At 41.2% G+C, this 20,493-nt stretch overlaps 1 protein-coding gene across 2 annotated transcripts in view; it reads left to right on the top strand.

The window, feature by feature from the left end:
• med27 (mediator complex subunit 27) overlaps positions 1-20,493 on the top strand; it is a 94,475-nt gene that overhangs the window by 935 nt on the left and 73,047 nt on the right. For both annotated transcript variants that reach the window (XM_041900414.1, XM_041900415.2), the window contains exon 2: positions 858-1,002. In XM_041900414.1, the coding sequence (XP_041756348.1) occupies positions 858-1,002 (145 nt within the window). The remainder of the gene's footprint in view (positions 1-857; positions 1,003-20,493) is intronic.

Below are 20,493 nucleotides of genomic sequence, written 5' to 3' on the forward strand. Positions count from 1 at the left end.
ATTATAGTTACTTTTTTTTTTTTTTCATACCCCCCGTGGGAATCGAACCCACAACCCTGGCGTTGCAAACGCCATGCTCTACCAACTGCATGCTAATAAACTGCATGCTTTCCCAACGAGTCTAGTGGGAGGACCACACGTCATCACGTGACTCCAAGTTTACTTTGATATGATGGTTATTATATCAATATTTGCGCATAAAAGCTTTCCACCAACATTTCTCGCATAATTCATTTTACAGACACAAAAAGATATCACATTGTCTAGCATATTATTTTTTGTAGACATTTGGAAAGTTTACCAACAAAAATTATGTTTCCATCAGGCCTGTCATGACATTTTGTATCCGACTTACTTTACTCACATAAAAGGGTGGATGGAAACCTGTTTTTTGTGAAACATTTGTTGCGCTAGCTAGGTACTATTGATATGAAGGACTCTAAGTTAAATGTTAATCTCCCACAAAGGAATATGCTGTAATATGCAGCAATGCTGTAAAATCTAGATTATGTTTTGTGCACTACTTTGCATATTTAGCAATGCTGTAGAACCGTGCACCTCTAAAACAAAAAACTGGTTTAAAAATACGAGGAACTGTTGCAAAAGTATTAATAACATCAGTTTTGTGAAATATGAACAGAAAAGCACTCTTAATTGAAAATATTGGGCATTTGCTATGTGCATGTTTTCTTTGGATAGTCTAGTAAATCTTAGATGATTAAGATACATGTGTATGGATACAAATTCTGTATTGTGATGGCTCCTTTGTAGTGAATATATACGGTTGTCTTTTTATGGATGTGTTAAAGTGAAAAACAAGCCTATTCTAACAGCTGCTATTCTATGTACTTATGTAGTGAATTGGAACGCCTCAGTACCCTGGTTGGCAGACCTTCAGAGAGTCATCCCCTTCACAACAGTGGCCTGCTGAGTCTGGACCCAGTTCAGGACAAGACTCCGCTGTACAGTCAGCTCCTTCAGGCTTACAAGTGGTCTAACAAGGTAGGCTAAGCTTTTCTACTGGGCTACAAACGACAAAATACTACAAGGCCAGTATTCAATCGTAGTACGTACTGGGTTTTCTGCAATGCAGTTTCCCTCATGTTGTGTCAAAGATCTTGTGGAGTATTTCCTTTTGATGTCAATGTGAAGCCACTCCATCCTTAAAAATATTTGTTTGAATCCCCACTATTATCCCAATTAACGCATTGTAAACACTTGATAAAGTAGCTCCCGTTTCATCCGTGATACGCTTCCAGTGTATTAGCTAAAAACCTACAATGACAGACTGCATTCCTTACGTGAATATTATGTCCCCAGTGTCTTATTTTTATTTCAGGGTGACTGTTGCCTTTACATCTCGCTCCGAAAAGGGTGCTCACCTAGTCACCATAGTGTAATAATATTGTTTTAGAAATAAGATTATTATGTATCACTGAGACAGTTTTCTGACCATGTTTTGGATTGCATGTGATGGAGCCAGTCACAATGTTTGATGTAGCCTAATATAAAAGTCCAGGGCTCTCCTGTTGAGAATGCACAGATGGCACCCACTCCAGTAGCTGATACACTTGTGCCTGAAGTGATCTTGAACCCCATGTCCCCATGTTCAATGTCCATTTTCATGGGGTACTTTGGCTTCCTTTGATCACTTGGCTTTCAGAAGAAAATAACTCAATGAATGTTATTGCCCTTGCACACAAGACTCCCTCCTAGTGCTCTTATAGTGGATTGCTCTTACAGTGGCTTGCGAAAGTATTCACCCTCCTTGGCATTTTTCCTATTTTGTTGCCTTACAACCTGGAATTTAAATGGATTTTGGGGGGGTTTGTATCATTTGATTTACACAACATGCCTACCACTTTGAAGATGCACATTTTGTGTGTGTGAAACAAACAAGAAATAAGACCAAAAAAATTAACTTGAGCGTGCATAACTTCACCCCCCCAAAGTCAATACTTTGTAGAGCCACCTTTTGCAGCAATTACAGCTGCAAGTCTCTTGGGGTATGTCTCTATAAGCTTGGCACATCTAGCCACTGGGATTTTTGCCCATTCTTCAAAGCAAAACTTCTCCAGCTCCTTCAAGTTGGATGGGTTCCGCTGGTGTACAGCAATCTTTAAGTCATAACACAGATTCTCAATTGGATTGAGGTCTGGGCTTTGACTAGGCCATTCCAAGACATTTAAATGTTTCCCCTTAAACCACTCGAGTGTTGCTTTAGTAGTATGCTTAGGGTCATTGTCCTGCTGGTAGGTGAACCTCCGTCCCAGTCTCAAATCTCTGGAAGACTGAAACAGGTTTCCCTCAAGAATTTCCCTGTATTTAGCGCCATCCATCATTCCTTCAATTCTGACCAGTTTCCTAGTCCCTGCCGATGAAAAACATCCCCACAGCTAAGCATGGTGGTGGCAGTATCAAACTGCACATTTTAGAGTGGCCTGTATATAGATGTCTAGCCTAGCTCTTTCAGGTAATACATTCAATGCAGTATTAGCCTTATATTTAGCTAAATAATTATGGGTTATGCATAATACGCTTCTAACTTATAGCTTCTGTCTCTTGCACAATACACAAGCACCTGTGCTCCACTGGCCTCTCCTTAAAAAATGCTCCTTAGCTCTTCGAGGCCCATGCAGGAAAAGCTAGACTAGAATAGCTTGCAGGACATTTTTTTGTTTGTTGCATTTCTTATACCAATAGACAATTTGAAGAGGGGCGCAAGCTCTTTTTTGATTAATGTTAAATACAGCAGCCAATAGAACTCACGGGTAGTTTGAAAGAAGAGCGAACACGCAATGGTGGTAGGCTATAGGCAGTGGTGTAAAGTACTTAAGGAAAAATACTTTGAAGTACTACTTAAGTCGTTTTTTGGAGTATCTGTACTTATATTTTTGACAACTTTTACTCCACTACATTCCTAAAGAAAATAATGTACTTTTTACTCCATACATTTTCTCAGACACCAAAAAGTATTTTCAAATGTTCAGGCAGGACAGCAATATGGTCCAATTCACACACCTATCAATATAACACGTTGTCATCCCTACTGCCTCTGATCTGGCGGATTCACTAAACACAAATACTGTGTTTGTAAATTATGTCTGAGTGTTGGAGCGTGCCCCTGGCTGACTGTTATTTATATATTTTTTAATTATCGTGCTGTCTGGTTTGCTTAATATAAGGAATTATATGTGTAGTATTTACTTTTACTTTGTACTTTTACTCAAGTATGACAATTGAGTACTTTTCCCACCACTGTACTTAAGTATATTTAAAACCAGATACTTTTAGACTTTTACTCAAGTAGAATTTTACTGGGTGACTTTCACTTTTACTTGAGTCATTTTCTATTAAGGTATCTTTACTTTTACTCAAGTATGAAAACTGAGTACTTTTTCCACCACTGGCTATAGGGTACTAGGGGGTAACTAGCCCCACCCTAAGAACAATGTCTAATTGCTGACACAAAAAAAGCAATGTTTCGAGAGAGAAAATGTTGATGGTATGTGGATGAAGGTCATGCTTAGGCGAATAAACTATAAAGGGAAATAAAGGGCTACAGTTGACACTTTTTTTAGTTATTTCATGAAATTAGAAAAGGTGTGTTTTTTAAAAGTACCGGGGTAACTGCCCCCCCTCCCCCCCGTGGGGTAACACTCTTATGCTCTGCTATTGCACAATTCTAATTTGTACATAAGTTGCAAATAAAGCTATCCCCAGTAAAATTGGATCCCAACTCATGAGCCCACCTCCTGCACTGCTCACACCTAATCCAGTCCCCACCTGTGACTGAAAACAGGGGGAGAGATGCCAATTGAAAAGCTCTCTCTTAAAAATAGAGCTAGCTATATGACAGAAAATGCTGTGTAAAAGACCTAAGAGGCTATAAAGTAACATTAACTCTAAAGCTACTAGTGGAAACATTTACAACTGCAATTAAGTTACGTTATGTTTTTAATGTATTTTACCTCAGACGATCTGGTAGTAAGGTTGGTAGCTAGCACTCCTAGCAGCTTATGCTAACTAGCTAGCTGGCGAGCATTTACTGCTAGTGAAGCTGCTAGCTAGCAAGTTAGCATAAACTAGCGCAGCACGTTAGTGGCTTCTGCCGCCTGCAAGTTATATCATTTCAGTGAAAAAGTGGTCAGTCAAAGCTGATTTGTTTTCAGTGATGATGATAAATATATGCGAATATATCCAGAATTCTGCTATTTTATATAAGAAATTGAATGATCTATCAATAATTTTGAATGTTTGATATCATCCTATTTTTTATATCAATAATTCTAATTATTGATATAAATAATTCAGTGTTTAATATAAAAACAGTTGAATATATGATATCGATAATTCAATTTTGTATATAAAAAATGCAATTTATTGATATAAAAAAATCTAATTGTTGATATCGAAAATAATATTGTTGATATCAAGAAATACAATTATTGATATAAAAATTTGTATGAATATATTTTAAAACTGCATTCCATACATTATCTGAACCGTTGCCTCTTTAGGTCCGTGACCACCCGAACTTGATCAACGGTTAGTATCTGCTAAGTTAATTTAAAAAATACATGTAATCTCCCATTCCAGTGTGTTTCTTTCTTTGCCCAAAGGGAGGATAAAAGCAGTTGATCAATAGCAGTTTTCCAGCTATTGATCAGTCGGCTAAGGCTGCATACCACTGCTGTCTTTTCCCATGTCTGTATCCGACTTGCTCGCCAACTTGATTCCTCACGGTCATGGGCAGAGGGCACCCACCCAAATCCACTCTGAAGTTTCATTTCTTATGGTAGTTTGTCTCACATCAACAGTACTTTCCCTTGTCATTACCAGTGCATGTGGAACTCCGGATGTTGTTGAACTGCTTTTTGGATGTACACTGAACAAAAATATAGCGTTTTGTGTGGTTGGTGAAGGGCGGGAGGTGTCTGGAGAGAGATTAGCTCTGTCTCCCCCATGCCTCCAGAGGGGGCCCAGAGAAGGGCCGGGGCTCTGGTGCAGGGGTATCGACGCTCCCCGTGCACTTGGCCCAAGACTGCAGCGCTGACCCTTTCTCCTGCGGTCTCTATGTTAATGTAAACACAATCGATTAGAGAATTACCAGTTCCGCAAATATAGAGGAAGCAACAACAAAAAAAGTTGGCACAGTTGTGCTGTGACTCATGTGTGCACAAATGGTAGGCTATACCCAAGCTAGTGGTAAACCAAGGTCATTAACAAGGGTACATGATGCTTCTGGAATTGTCATTAATCTCAGGTTCTTTTTAGTTTTTCCATGAATTGCTTTCCAGGATATTCAAAAACATAAAATGATAACAAAGTGTGAAACATGATACAGCCTGGTTTCGAGACAGGATATATGCAAGAATGAGTAAACAAACATTTAATTAAAGGGAAACATGTTCAGCCCACGGCTACTACTTGTCACTCACCATAGACCAACTTTAGATATGTTCAATTTAAGAAAGCTCAAGGTCCATTTTGTCCTGGGGCCTAGACTATTATGTTTAATAAAAACATATTTTTCGTCCTATTTCTCTAATGTAAGGTGACCATGTATCTCACTTGGTAGCCTGTTTGCCCAGTCAAGGTGAATTACATATTAGCCAACTCCTCTGACCGCTGTCTCTCTGTGTGAAAATGCACACAAGCTCCTACATTAATACATAATAAAACGTTTTCTAAACCTATTACATTAAAATCCAAATCTAATTGTATTTGTCACAGGTGTAGACTAACGGTGAAATGCTTACTTATGGGCCCCAACAATGCAGAGAAAAGTAGAACAATTATAGAAAGATAATAACATGAGGAATACACAGTGAGTAACGATAACTTGGCTTCCTAATATTGAGTTTCAACCCCCTCCCTTTTGCCCTCAGAACAGCTTCAATTTGTTGGGGCATGGACAATCTACAAGGGTGTCGAAAGCATTCCACAGGGATGCTGGCCCATCTTGACTCCAATGCTTCCCACAGTTGTGTCAAGTTGGCTGGATGTCCTTTGGGTGGTGGACCATTTTTGATACACACGGGAAACTGTTGAGCGTGAAAAACCCAGCAGCGTTGCAGTTCTTGACACAAACCGGTGTGCCTGGCACCTACTACCATACCCAGTTCAAAGGTACTTTTGTCTTGCCCATTCACCCTCTGAATGGTACACATACACAATCCATGTCTCAATTGTCTCAAGGCTTAAAAATCCTTCTTTAACCTGTCTCCTCCCCTTCATCTACACTGATTGAAGTGGATTTAACAAGTGACCTCAAAAAGGGATCATAGCTTTCAGTCTGTCATGGATAGAGCTGGTGTTCCTAATGTTTTGGACACTCAGTGTATACATGGGGTACCAGTACAAAGTCGATGTGCAGGGGTACGAGGTAATTTAGGTAATTATGTACATATAGGTAGGGGTAAAGTGACTAAGCAACAGGAAAGATAATAATCAGTATTATTATTAGTATTATAAGCAGCATTCTGATCCAAATCCAAAATGCTTGTGACAAAGACTTCGGTGTCTAAGACTACATGCCAGTGAAAATAATATAGTGGTTTGTTAACTACATCACTATTGACTGCTTAATCATAATTGCCTGCTAAATCAATGCATTAGCCTACATTATTTTAGTCCTTAATTGAATAGTGGTTCTATCACACCTCTTTCTCTTAGGTCAGTGGTCGGCAACCTGTGGCTCTTGTTTTTAGTTAAAGCAGTATAATAAATATAAATTACAATCAAACCTGTTTGCATTATAATACTTGTGTATCTGTGTTTTATTATGCAATTCCGTGTGGGTGTTGATGTGGGTATTTCAAGTAATCACTGGAGAACAATATTTCCTTTGTTGGTAGGTTTTTAAATCCAAAAAGTAACATCACTCCTGTAGCATATTTACTGTATGTTCACGAGTTTCGATTCTCCCTGCAACTTCACCAGACAGCCACTGTGTCCACTGCTCTGTGGCCCTGGACGTCAGATTTCATGGTAATTTGATTGTGATCTATCCGTGGTGCTGAATATCATATATTGCCGCTGTTGTGCTCTAAAAGGGCTGGAATGTCTTGTGTGGCAGGTGTCATCAATAAGGGGTCATAGCTTTCATTTGGATTCACCTGGTCAGTCTATGTCATGGAAAGAGCATGTTTTGTACACTCACAGTGCTTTCGGAAAGTATTCAGACCCCTTGACTTTTTCCACATTTTGTTACGTTACAGCCTTATTCTAAAGTGGATTAAATAAATAAAAATACTATTCAATCTACACACAATACCCCGTAATGACAAATTGAAAACAGGTTTTTAGAGTTTTTTGCAAATTTATTAAAAAATAAAAACCGATACCTTATTTACGTATTCAGACCCTTTGCTATGAGACTCGAAATTTAGCTCAGATGCATCTTGTTTCCATTGATAATCCTTGAGATGTTTCTACAACTTGATTGGAGTCCACCTGTGGTAAATTTAATTGATTGGACATGATTTGGAAAGGCACACACCTGTCTATAGAAGGTCCCACAGTTGACAGTGCATGTCAGAGCAAAAACCAAACCATGAGGTCGAAGGAACTGTCCGTAGAGCTCCGAGACAGGATTGTGTCGAGACACAGATCTGGGGAAGGGTACCAAAAAATGTCTGCAGCATTGCAGGTCCCCAAGAAAACAGTGGCCTCCATCATTCTTAAATGGCAGAAGTTTGGAACAACGAAGACTCTTCATAGAGCTGGCCGCCCGGCCAAACTGAGCAATCGTGGGAGAAAGGCCTTGGTCAGGGAGGTGACCAAGAACGCGATGGTCACTCTGACATAGCTCTAGAGTTCCTCTGTGGAGATGGGAGAACCTTCCAGAAGGACAACCATCTCTGCAGCACTCCACCAATCAGGCTTTTATGGTAGAGTGGCCAGACCGAAGCCACTGCTCAGTAAAAAGCACATGACAGCCCACTTGTAGTTTCCCAAAAGGCACATAAAGACTCAGACCTTGAGAAACAAGATTCTCTGGTCTGATGAAACCAAGATTAAAGTCCTTGGCATGAATGCCAAGCGTTACGTCTGGAGGAAACCTGGCACCATCCCTACAGTGAAGCGTGGTGTTGGCAGCATCATGCGGTGGGGATGTTTTTCAGCAACAGGTACTGGGATACTAGACAGGATCGAGTCAAAGATGAACGGAGCAAAGTACAGAGAGATCCTTGATGGAAACCCTGCTCCAGAGCGCTCAGGACCTCAGACTGGGGCGAGGGTTCACTGTCCAACAGGACAACGACCGTAAGCACACAGCCAAGACAACGCAGCAGTGGCTTCGGGACAAGTCTCTGAATGTCCTTGAGTGGCCCAGCCAGAGCCCGGACTTGAACCCGATCAAACATCTCTGGAGAGACCTGAAAATAGCTGTGCAGCAACGCTCCCCATCCAACCTGACTGAGTTTTTCATTTATTTATTTTATTTCACCTTTATTTAACCAGGTAAGCCAGTTGAGAACAAGTTCTCATTTACAACTGCGACCTGGCCAAGATAAAGCAAAGCAGTGCGATAAAAACAACAACACAGAGTTACATATGGGGTAAAACAAAACAAAGTCAAAAAATACAACAGAAATACATATATACAGTGTGTGCAAATGTAGCAAGTTATGGAGGTAAGGCAATAAATAGGCTATAGTGCAAAATAATTACAATAGTATTAACACTGGAATGCTAGATGTGCAAGAGATTATGTGCAAATAGAGATACTGGGGTGCAAAATAGCAAAATAAATAACAATATAGGGATGAGGTAGTTGGGTGGGCTAATTTCAGATGGGCTGTGTACAGGTGCAGTGATCGGTAAGGTGCTCTGACAACTGATGCTTAAAGTTAGTGAGGGAGATAAGAGTCTCCAGCTTCAGAGATTTTTGCAATTCGTTCCAGTCATTGGCAGCAGAGAACTGGAAGGAATGGCGGCCAAAGGAGGTGTTGGCTTTGGGAATGACCAGTGAGATATACCTGCTGGAGCGCAGACTACGGGTGGGTGCTGCTATGGTGACCAATGAGCTAAGATAAGGCGGGGATTTGCCTAGCAGTGATTTATAGATGGCCTGGAGCCAGTGGGTTTGACGACGAACATGTAGTGAGGACCAGCCAACAAGAGCGTACAGGTCACAGTGGTGGGTAGTGTATGGGGCTTTGGAGACAAAACGGATGGCACTGTGATAGACTACATCCAATTTGCTGAGTAGAGTGTTGGAGGCTATTTTGTAAATGACATCGCCGAAGTCAAGGATCGGTAGGATAGTCAGTTTTACGAGGGCATGTTTGGCAGCATGAGTGAAGGAGGCTTTGTTCCGAAATAGGAAGCCGATTCTAGATTTAACTTTGGATTGGAGATGCTTAATGTGAGTCTGGAAGGAGAGTTTACAGTCTAACCAGACACCTAGGTATTTGTAGTTGTCCACATACTCTAGGTCAGACCCGTCGAGAGTGGTGATTCTAGTCGGGTGGGCGGGTGCCAGCAGCGTTCGATTGAAAAGCATGCATTTAGTTTTACTAGTGTTTAAGAGCAGTTGGAGGCTACTGAAGGAGTGTTGTATGGCATTGAAGCTCGTTTGGAGGTTTGTTAACACAGTGTCCAATGAAGGGCCAGATGTATACAAAATGTCTGCGTAGAGGTGGATCTGAGAGTCACCAGCAGCAAGAGCGACATCATTGATATACACAGAGAAAAGTGTCGGCCCAAGAATTGAACCCTGTGGCACCCCCATAGAGACTGCCATAGGTCCAGACAACAGGCCCTCCGATTTGACACACTGAACTCTATCTGAGAAGTAGTTGGTGAACCAGGCGAGGCAGTCATTTGAGAAACCAAGGCTATTTAGTCTGCCAATAAGAATGCGGTGGTTGACAGAATCGAAAGCCTTGGCCAGGTCGGTGAAGACGGCTGCACAGTACTGTCTATTATCAATCGCGGTTATAATATCGTTTAGGACCTTGAGCGTGGCTGAAGTGCACCCATGACCAGCTCGGAAACCGGATTGCATAGCGGAGAAGGTACGGTGGTATTCGAAATGGTCGGTGATCTGTTTGTTAACTTGGCTTTCAAATACTTTCGAAAGGCAGGGCAGGATGGATATATGTCTGTAGCAGTTTGGATCTAGAGTGTCACCCCCTTTGAAGAGGGGGATGACCGCGGCAGCTTTCCAATCTCTGGGGATCTCAGACGTTATGAAAGAGAGGTTGAACAGACTAGTAATAGGGGTTGCGACAATTTCGCGGCTAGTTTTAGAAAGAAAGGGTCCAGATTGTCTAGCCCAGCTGATTTGTAGGGGTCCAGATTTTGCAGCTCTTTCAGAACATCAGCTGTCTGAATTTGTGTGAAGGAGAAGCGGGGGGGGCATGGGCAAGTTGCAGCGGAGGGTGCAGAGTTGGTGGCCGGGGTAGTGGTAGCCAGATGGAAAGCATGGCCAGCCGTAGCAAAATGCTTGTTGAAATTCTCGATTATTGTAGATTTATCGGTGGTGATAGTGTTTCCTAGCCTCAGTGCAGTGGGCAACTGGGAGGAAGTGCTCTTATTCTCCATGGACTTTACTGTGTCCCAAAACTTTTTGGAGTTAGTGCTACAGGATGCAAATTTCTGTTTGAAAAAGTTAGCATTTGCTTTCCTGACTGCTTGTGTATATTGGTTCCTAACTTCCCTGAAAAGTTGCATATCACGGGGGCTATTTGATGCTAATGCAGTACGCCACAGGATGTTTTTGTGCTGGTCAAGGGCAGTCAAGTCTGAGGAGAACCAGGGGCTATATCGGTTCTTAGTTCTGTATTTTTGAATGGGGCATGTTTATTTAAGATTGAGAGGAAATTACTTTTAAGGAACAACCAGGCATCCTCTACTGACGGAATGAGATCTATATCCATCCAGGATACCTGGGCCAGGTCAATTAGGGAAGGCCTGCTCGCTAAAGTGTTTTAGGGAGCGTTTGACAGTGATGAGGGGTGGTCGTTTGACCGCGGACCCGTTACGGACGCAGGCAATAAGGCAGTGATCGCTGAGATCCTGGTTGAAGACAGCTGAGGTGTATTTAGAGGGTATGTTAGTCAGGATGATATCTATGAGGGTACCCATGTTTACGGATTTAGGGTTGTACCTGGTAGTTTCGTTGATAATTTGCGTGAGATTGAGGGCATCTAGTTTGGATTGTAGGATGGCCGGGGTATTAAGCATATCCCAATTTAGGTCACCAAGCAGTACGAACTCTGAGGATAAATGGGGGGCAATCAATTCACATATGGTGTCCAGGGCACAGCTGGGGGCTGAGGGGGGTCTGTAGCAAGCGGCATCAGTGAGAGACTTATTTCTGGAAAGGTGGATTTTTAGAAGTAGAAGCTCAAACTGTTTGGGCACAGACCTGGATAGTATGATAGAGCTCTGCAGGCTATCTCTACAGTAGATTGCAACTCCACCCCCTTTGGCAGTTCTATCTAGACGGAAAATGTTATAGTTGGGGATGGAAATTTCAGAATTTTTGGTGGCCTTCCTGAGCCAGGATTCAGACACTGCTAGAACATCAGGGTTGGCGGAGTGTGCTAACGCAGTGAATAACTCAAACTTAGGAAGTAGACTTCTGATATTTACGTGCAAGAAACCAAGACTTTTGCGATTACAGAAGTCAGCAAATGATAGCGCCTGGGGAGTATGAGTGATACTGAGGGCTGCAGGGCCTGGGTTAGCCTCTACATCACCAGAGGAACAGAGGAGGACTAGAATAAGGATACGGCTAAAGGCTTTAAGAACTGGTCTTCTAGTGCGTTGGGTACATAGAATAAAGGGGGCAGATTTCCGGGTGTTGTAGAAAAGATTCAGGGCATTATGTACAGACAAGGATATGGAAGGATATGAGTAAAGTGGAGGTAAACCTAAGCGTTGGGTAACAATGAAAGAGATAGCATCACTGGAGGCACCAATTGAGTCGGTCTCCGCGTGTATGGGGGGGTGGGACAAAGGAGCTATCTAAGGCAGGTTTAGCTGGGCTGGGGGATCTACAGTGAAATAGTACAATTAGAAATAACCGAAACAACAATAAGTTAACCATGTTTGGGCTGAGGCTAAACATAAACAGGATGTAGTACCGTAAAAAGGAACAGTCCAGCAGACATCAGCTGTATAGCTGAGTTATCATAAGGTCCGGTGAACAGCAATAGGATAGGTCGGAGGCTGCTAAAGCACTAGCGAGTAAGAGGCTAGCGTGTGCTAGCGGGCCGGGGCTAGCAGATGGAATCTTCGTGGTCGACGTCGTAACCACATCAGACGATTTCGTCGGCAGACCAGTCGTGTAGGATCGGCGGGGCTCCGTGTCAACACTAGGTGGTCCCGTCCGGTTGACAGAGAGGTAGATAGCCCGGAGATGGACCTAGCTCAGGATGATTAGCCAGACCACAGCGTCCATTTTCTTGCAGCTAGCTGGTAGCGATGAATCCGGAGTTAAAGGTCCAGTGATTCAGTGATTCCTGCAGAAAAACTGATATGTTCTGGGTCGATAACGCGCTGTGCAGACTGGCCGAATAATAGTCCAGACTAGAGCTGGCTGGTGAGTGGTGCAGGCCACGGACAATGGTGAAAAACCGCTAACGGTAGCTGATAGCAAGTAGCTAGTTAGCTGGCTACTCCCGTCCGTTAGACCTAGAGGTAGATATGAGCCTGGATCTAGGCTAGCTCGAGGCTAACTGGTGCTTGCATCGGGGGCAGTGGTGATTAGCCAGACAGCAACATCCATTCGGTTGCGGCTAGCTAGTTGCGATCCGGTGATTAATGTCCAAAAATCTAATGTTCTGGGTGAAATACCGCTAACTGTGGCTAATAGCAAGTAGCTTGTTAGCTGGCTAGCTAGTTTCAACTGGAGGTTCTAGATAAAAGGTAAGTCAATAATAGAATCCGTTCCACATTGAGTGAGGCGGGTTGCAGGAAAGTATATTTTGTAGAAGGATGAACAGTCTGATAGGGAAATATGTACGAAAAATACAAAAAAAACTGGGTATTTACAGGCTATTTACAGACACAGGACAAAAACAGAACTGCACTACTACGCCATCTTGGATAACAATTTGAGAGGATCTGCAGAGAAGAATGGGAGAAACGCCCCAAATACAGGTGTGCCATGAAGACTCAATGCTGTAATCGCTGCCAAAGGTGCTTCAACAAAGTACTGAGTAAATTTCCATGGTTTTTACACCAGAAGGTGACTATGCAACATTATTATACATTATAATAACATACCAATAAAAGTAAAGTAAAAATACACAGTAATGACAAATTGGATTATAATGACAAGAAGAAAATTGCATTGACAGATGACTGATTCATTGCATAAGGTAAGGGCTGTAACGTTAGCTACATTGCTAAGCAAGCCAGGTTGACTAGTGTATGGATGTATTACATTAGCAGAGTGGCAGTTTCCCAAAGTTTGGTGTTGACTATGAACTTTACTTAGCTAGCTATGCTTTGTGGGAGATATTGTCAACATTGAGTTAATCCGTAAATATTTAGGACTGGCATTTGGACGTGAGCTAACTAACATTAGCTAGCTTCTGTGTCGATGTCAGCTGTTGTTGTCTGGCACTAGCTAGTTAGCTAGCTAATGGCTGAAATAATTTGTGTAAAAACCTTAAATTTTCATCGACTTTGGTGTCATGTTGGCTTCGATATGATGGTAGGGAGATTTGAATTTAATATTGAACTTCAATCAATGCCTATGCTATTGTGGGGATATCAACAAAGTTGCTGTAATAATAATATAAATGCATTTAAAATAAAATGTTACTTATTTACTCCCTGATGTCTTTTTTGCTTATTTTTCTTCCTCTCAAATTCTCTATCAATGGAATTCCTTACCTCCATCATGACACAGAAGTCACTAGATCATTGTCAATTATCTCCTGGCTGTTGGGCCCTTGACTTCATCTCTGTTTAATGACAGATAACAATGTGATTAACACGCCCCGGTTTCTGCCTGCAGCCAGGGAGCACTGAGACGTGGTAAGGCGTCTGCATGCTTCCCAGCAGAAACAGTTTGGAAGAGTTAGTGCATATATTATGACAACGTTTTGTGACGTTTGTGTTCATTTTGGACTTTGGTAAGTTTTTGGGGGGCTTTTCGGGCACACACATTTTTCTCAAGGCCAGCCGAAGTTCGGGAGCCGAAGTGTACGCCCCTTTGTCCATGATTGGTCAACCCTAGGGATTCTTCATTTATGTCTGTCATTCAACAAGAGACCATTAGTTTTTTCATTGAGAAATACTGCACCAAACGTCTCAGTTAGATGTAAAATTGTGCGACTAACATCTCGGCAAAAACATCCAAATGTCTTGAGTTATCTTAGATTTAATTCTGACTATTTTGAGGAAATCAACATTTAACTACAGCGTCTCAAAATGGACAAACAGTACTATTGCCGCATTTTTCTCATTTTTCAAGTGAAGGTCTTTTTAAGGGAGTATGCGAGCACACTCGTTCGGTTTGCCTAGCCGACTTCGGCTATCCGCCAGCCGAACTGAAGCATGCTGACGCCTTAAGCGGTTGCTTATCGGCCCCTGACAGTGGTAAACCCACTCCAGCAGAATATTTACTGTGGCTTCCGTCATGATTTACCTGGAAAATCTGGGTTGGGGTTTATCCTAGTCTGAATTTAGCAGTACCGGCAGATTCAGCCCCTCCCCACTACAGAACCACTACAAAAATTCCAGTTACAATCCCCTCCACTTCAAGCACCACCTTGATTCGTCAGCACTAGGCTATATCATGCTTTGTCAAAATACTCAGTGACGCTGTGATCTTCCTTACTGGTGACTTTTCCCCTATCAAATTCAGAAAGTGTCGCTGACAAATGTTAACATTTAAATAGTCTGTCACGAGAGATTAGGGTTGTCCCTGTAAAGACGATATGCAAAATGATACACCATCGGCATTTCCAGTGGAAATGGAAAGTGGACAAATTGCAGTAAAGTATCAACTACTGAAGGTCACACATTTCTAAGTTTGCGTGCAAGTAATAGGTGTGTATACATTAGGTAGAGAATAGTGAGGGGAAATATATATTTTGGGCAGAGGGGGGGATTTCCTAATGGGTAACTCTTAACTCTTAATTCACTTAATCAGAATCAAATTGGATAACAATCTCACTGATGACATCTGTCCCCCATGGTTATGCATATTCATCAGACAAAGACAGATGGCAAACATTTGGTCTCCTGCTATCTGTTGTCCTTTTCAGAACTGCCTCAATGGATGTTTTTTCTTTCTCCATACCTCTTAATGTTTGTTTTGTCTTCTTAACCAACTGTGTTGATCACTGCTCACAATTAAATTCCCAATGATTATGTACAACAGCTTTAGGAAGACTGATTATGTAAAGCTCAGATGGTTTGCAATGTCTTTATATAAATACATATATATATATATATATTTTTTTTTATGTCTTATGGTATTGTAATGAGACAATTGTTTAGGCTGATTTACAGACAAAATGTACAGAAGAAAATTAACTTAAAGGACTAGTTCACTATTTTACAACTTGATGTTAGATGGTTCCTCACCCTGAAAGTAGTCTATGGACCAGGAAAAACTGTAATCCATGGTTGTTTTATTTAAACAGCCATTACAAACTTCAGCTAACTTTAGCTACGGCTAGCTTAAAATCATTGAAAGTGATGGGGCATGTGAGCATGTTTAGAAAAATTATGTCCAAATCACCTCTAATCAATTCCATATTTAGTTTGCTGTTACTTAAAGGGGATTTAGCCATAAGAAATAAACGTGCCCAACAACATTGTAGTTACTCCATAATACTTACCTAAATGACAGAGTGAAAAGAAGGAAGCCTGTAGAGAATAAAAATATTCCAAAACATGCATCCTGTTTGCAACAAGGCACTAAAGTAAAACTGCAAAAAATGTGGCAAAGAAATTAGCTTTATGTCCTGAATACAAAGCGTTATGTTTGGGGCAAATCCAACACAACGCATCACTGAGTACCACTTCATATTTTCAAGCATGGGGGTGGCTGCATCATGTTATGGGTATGCTTGTCATCGGCAAGGACTAGGGAGATGTTTAGGATAAAAAATAAATGGCATTGAGCTAAGCACAGGCAAAATTGAAGAGGAAAACCTGGTTGTCTGCTTTCCAACAGACAAATTCACCTTTCTGCAGGACAATAACGTAAAACACAAGGCCAAATATACAATGGAGTTGCTTACCAAGAAGACATGGAATGTTCCTGAGTGGCTTATTTACAGTTTCGACTTAAATCTGCTTGGAAATCTATGGGAAGACTTGAAAATGGCTGTCTAGCAATGATCAACAACCAACTTGACAGAGCTTGAAGAATTTTAAAAATAATAATGTGCAAGTATTGTACAATCCAGGTGTGCAAGCTCTTAGACTTAACCAGAAAACTCACAGCTGTAATCGCTGCCAAATGTGATTCTAACATGTATTAACTCAGTGGTGTGAATACTTTGGTAAATGAGATATTTCTGTATTTTATTTTCAATACATTTGCAAAAATGTCTAAAAACGTGTTTTCACTTTGTCATTATGTGGTATTTTGTGTAGATGGGTGAGAAAATCGATTTAATCAATTTTGAATTCAGGCTGTAACAACAAAATATGGAATAAATCAAGGTCTACAAATACTTTCTGAAGGCACTGCAGATGTGGCGAGGCTACTGATGTATAGTGCTAAGCTGTATCCTGCGGACTGCATTGCTACATTTCACCTCAAACCTTCCAGCCCTGTTTGCTTCTTCAAGGTCACATTTACAGCGGCAGTCCTACATTACCCACTTCAAAAGCAAGAGGCCAGCGGCCACAAACCCAGACAGCTAATGATCTCAGAGATTAAGAAGCCACAATTAGTCCTACCGTTCTGATAATTGGTCTAATAGCAAATTACGCATTGATATTATCTTTTAAAAATCCCTCTCTAGATGTACACTCCATTCACTTGCATTCCGTTTAATTAGTGAGAAGGTTCTTGCTTTTCCATAATGCTGGTGTGAAATTCAATTCAATACACAGTTTCATGCATTCGAATTCAATGCTAGAATGCAGTAATGTGGCTTTTGAACAACCTCACTTGCTACGGGTAAAGATCCTTGTGACTGGTGTCGTGTGTAGCATTTCTCTCCCAATGTCATTACTTATATCAGTTTCTTTCTTGGTAAACGAGTCTAATCAAAAAACCCTGATGGCAATAGAATAAGCTGATGATTGTGTTCTCTGCACAGTCCCGATATTCCACCAGCAGGTTGTAAGTCTTAATCATCTGTTGAACAAGGCTGTCAAAACAGACGAATGACGGGGCTCAGCCCCTTACCCACGTTATGATCAGAGAGCAGAAAGCTTGCCTCCACGCACCATGGCTCTGCTCTGCCGGGAATGATGGAGCACATGTCTGCAGATTGCTGCGAAAGGCACAACTAATGGCTGGTCAGTTTGGAAGATCTGGACTGTGAGGGGGAGGGGGAATCAACTTTTAAAAAGCAGCGACCTTTTGAAAATATGCTGCTCAGAGAAAAGATGTTTGATGTTCAAACTTTGCTGGCTTGGATCCCTTATTAGTTCTCAGACATGGGACTATAAAGCTTAGAGAACAGTCGCCTGTGTTTGCTTTCGCCTGCTAATTCCTCATTAAAAAAGTTCAGGACTGCAGGGGACCTTTTGATAACCGATTCCTAATATTTGTTTTCTGAATACCACAGATTCATCTGTAACTGCTCATGTCTGATGCTTTCAGAAGGACCTTTTCATCTTGGATTTCTTTTATTATTTGCATTGTATTTTCTTCCAAAACTAGCATACACGTTGCGTTGAACCCTGTGGACATGATGATTTTCAGCCGATCTTCTTTGAGCAATCCAATAATTTGGAATATTACATAATCTTTCACAGCACACTTTGTCAATTGCATTAGCCTGTGCCTGTAGCGGTTGCCTCGCCAATGTGCACGACCCCATGTTGTTTCTGTGCTGTTGGTAAGAGGTTGCTGTAGGTAATACCAGACAGACACTACACGATTTTGCCACGAATTCGTCACGTTTTTGCCGTCCAAGACACATTTTCATGATTGGGGTGAAGTCCTATGAATTTGGGCTATGATCAGTACGTTGGGACTCGCGTAGTTTGAACGGGTCAAGGGCGCACTGATGATGGCTGTTCCATTCTCCAGACCCCTGTCGGATGTCTCAATAATTTTGTGACGTCAGAAATTTTGGCCATGCATCTCGTAGTATGAGCAGTGCTACAACGCGATTGGGTAAGGACTGCTGCCAATAACCAATGAGCATTCAGCATGTGAAACCAAAACAATGATGGCGTAGAGGAAAGTCGCTCTGGATAAGAGCATCTGCTAAATGACTAAAATGTAAATGTGGAGCTGTGGAGAGAACGCTGCTGCCTTTTCAATGGGCGAGTTCCTTTTACATGGCCCGGTGCCCCGGTTGGGTGGAGTTTGATTATTTTAGACCATTCCATTGGTCCTTAAAGGAAAACTCCACCCAAAAACTATATTTTGGTATTTATTTCATTAGTCCATTGTTGACACAGTCCCAAAATGTTTTGCTTGTCAGCAATCAAGTTTAAGATATGTAACTTTCAACACTCTAAAAATCTGGGGTTCAACAAGGGTTCTTCTAAGATCCTCAAAGTTCTTTGGAGAACCTTAGGGTTCTTGGCACTGAAAGTGTCCCCCAAAAGGTTCTTCCAAGAACCCCATAGGAGGTGGGGTTCATCGAGGAACCTCCTTAGTTGGTGGTTTTCTTTTTGCAGTAACCTAACTGCCCAACTGAAACATTTCGATTTGAAAGGACAGCAGGTGCAGGCACTTAACTGAAAAATGTAAAGACCTCCTCAATTGAAGGTAAGGTTTGTCCCTTGTATGATCTAAATTAATATTATTTTATGATGATACCATCTATCTTTTCATATTTGTGCAAATCTTTCTAAAACAGAAAATGGATGATGACTGAACTGCTCACTTTTGTGTCTGTGTCTGCAGGTATACAGACGAGGAGGCATGCAAAGGTATGTCAATTGGTATTGGTATGCTATGCTGATCACATTTACCATCCTCCTCCCTTACCTCTTCAATGAAAATCCCATAGACCTCTACATTATGGACAAGGTATGTGAATGAAAACCATTATCAAAACAGTCTTTTTCATTCACATTCACCACAAAATCCAAGGTATGAATTCTGTCGTGTACATGTTTTGTTAATCATCTGTATAATTACTATTTTGGGGATTCACAGACCCTCCCTACACCTCTGATGAATATAACAGTAAACCGGTTTGATCACCATGCACTGCAAAATCATTCTGGCTATGGATACGGAGAACATCAACACATTAACATCATCACGCCAGAGGATATACCTATTGGACTTGGGGCTCTGCTGGGAGTTGACCTCATATTTCGATTTTTTTAAATTCTGCTTTGCCACTAAAATCATAATAAACACTGAGAACTAAAATACTGTGTTATTGTTATGCGTGTTATTATTAATAATAATAATAGGGGAGGGGGGTAGTTCAGAAATTAACCCCAAAAGGTTATTCAAGGACCCATTAAAAGGGGTTCTACGAAGAACTTATAGGGGTTCCCCCACAGTTTCAATTTGAAGAACCGCTAAAGGATACTCCAGGAACCTTTTATTTTTAGAGTGAAGTTACGAAAATCATCCCCGTATGTTGCATTTGCATCATATGATGTTGCATTTTGCATCATATGATGTGTTTTGCATCATATGATGCAAAATGCATCATACGAGGCACCAGGCCATGCAAAATGAACTCCACCAATATTACATCCGCGTCCTACCATGACAGAAACCAAAAATATATTTTCATGTTATCATTATTTCATATTAAGTCCATATTCTGCGCCTCCATTTATTTTTGTATGTTTCTGTACTTAATAATGTGCAAAAGAAAAGTCCAACGACAACCGAGAAACGCAGGGCTGGATCAACTTGGGAATCATCGAGTAATGTGAGCACCCACGTCCTGGGGTTGAGGATGGACAGAATGAAAGATTTGGGACAAGGAAATCGCGAAATGTGAGCACGTCCAAGTTGTTAAGATTTTAGATTTTCATGTAGTGTATAACCAGCATAAGAGGCTCCAGTTTTTTATTAGTGAAAAGATTACTGATTCAAAAAACAGGAACATTTTGTTCAGTCATTGGCGGTTAGGCTTTTATTAAAACAGGACTGCGCTGTCACACCGCTTCTTCTCCTTGTTTAATCAGAGACAGTAGAACTTGTTTAAATATATATATCTATATCTATATATATATCTATATATACACAGTGGGGGAAAAAAGTATTTAGTCAGCCACCAATTGTGCAAGTTCTTCCACTTAAAAAGATGAGAGGCCTGTAATTTTCATCATAGGTACACGTCGACTATGACAGACAAATTGAGGGGAAAAAATCCAGAAAATCACATTGTAGGATTTTTA

This window comes from Coregonus clupeaformis, chromosome 16 (assembly GCF_020615455.1).
Source record: "Coregonus clupeaformis isolate EN_2021a chromosome 16, ASM2061545v1, whole genome shotgun sequence".
Taxonomy (NCBI): Eukaryota; Metazoa; Chordata; class Actinopteri; order Salmoniformes; family Salmonidae; genus Coregonus; species Coregonus clupeaformis.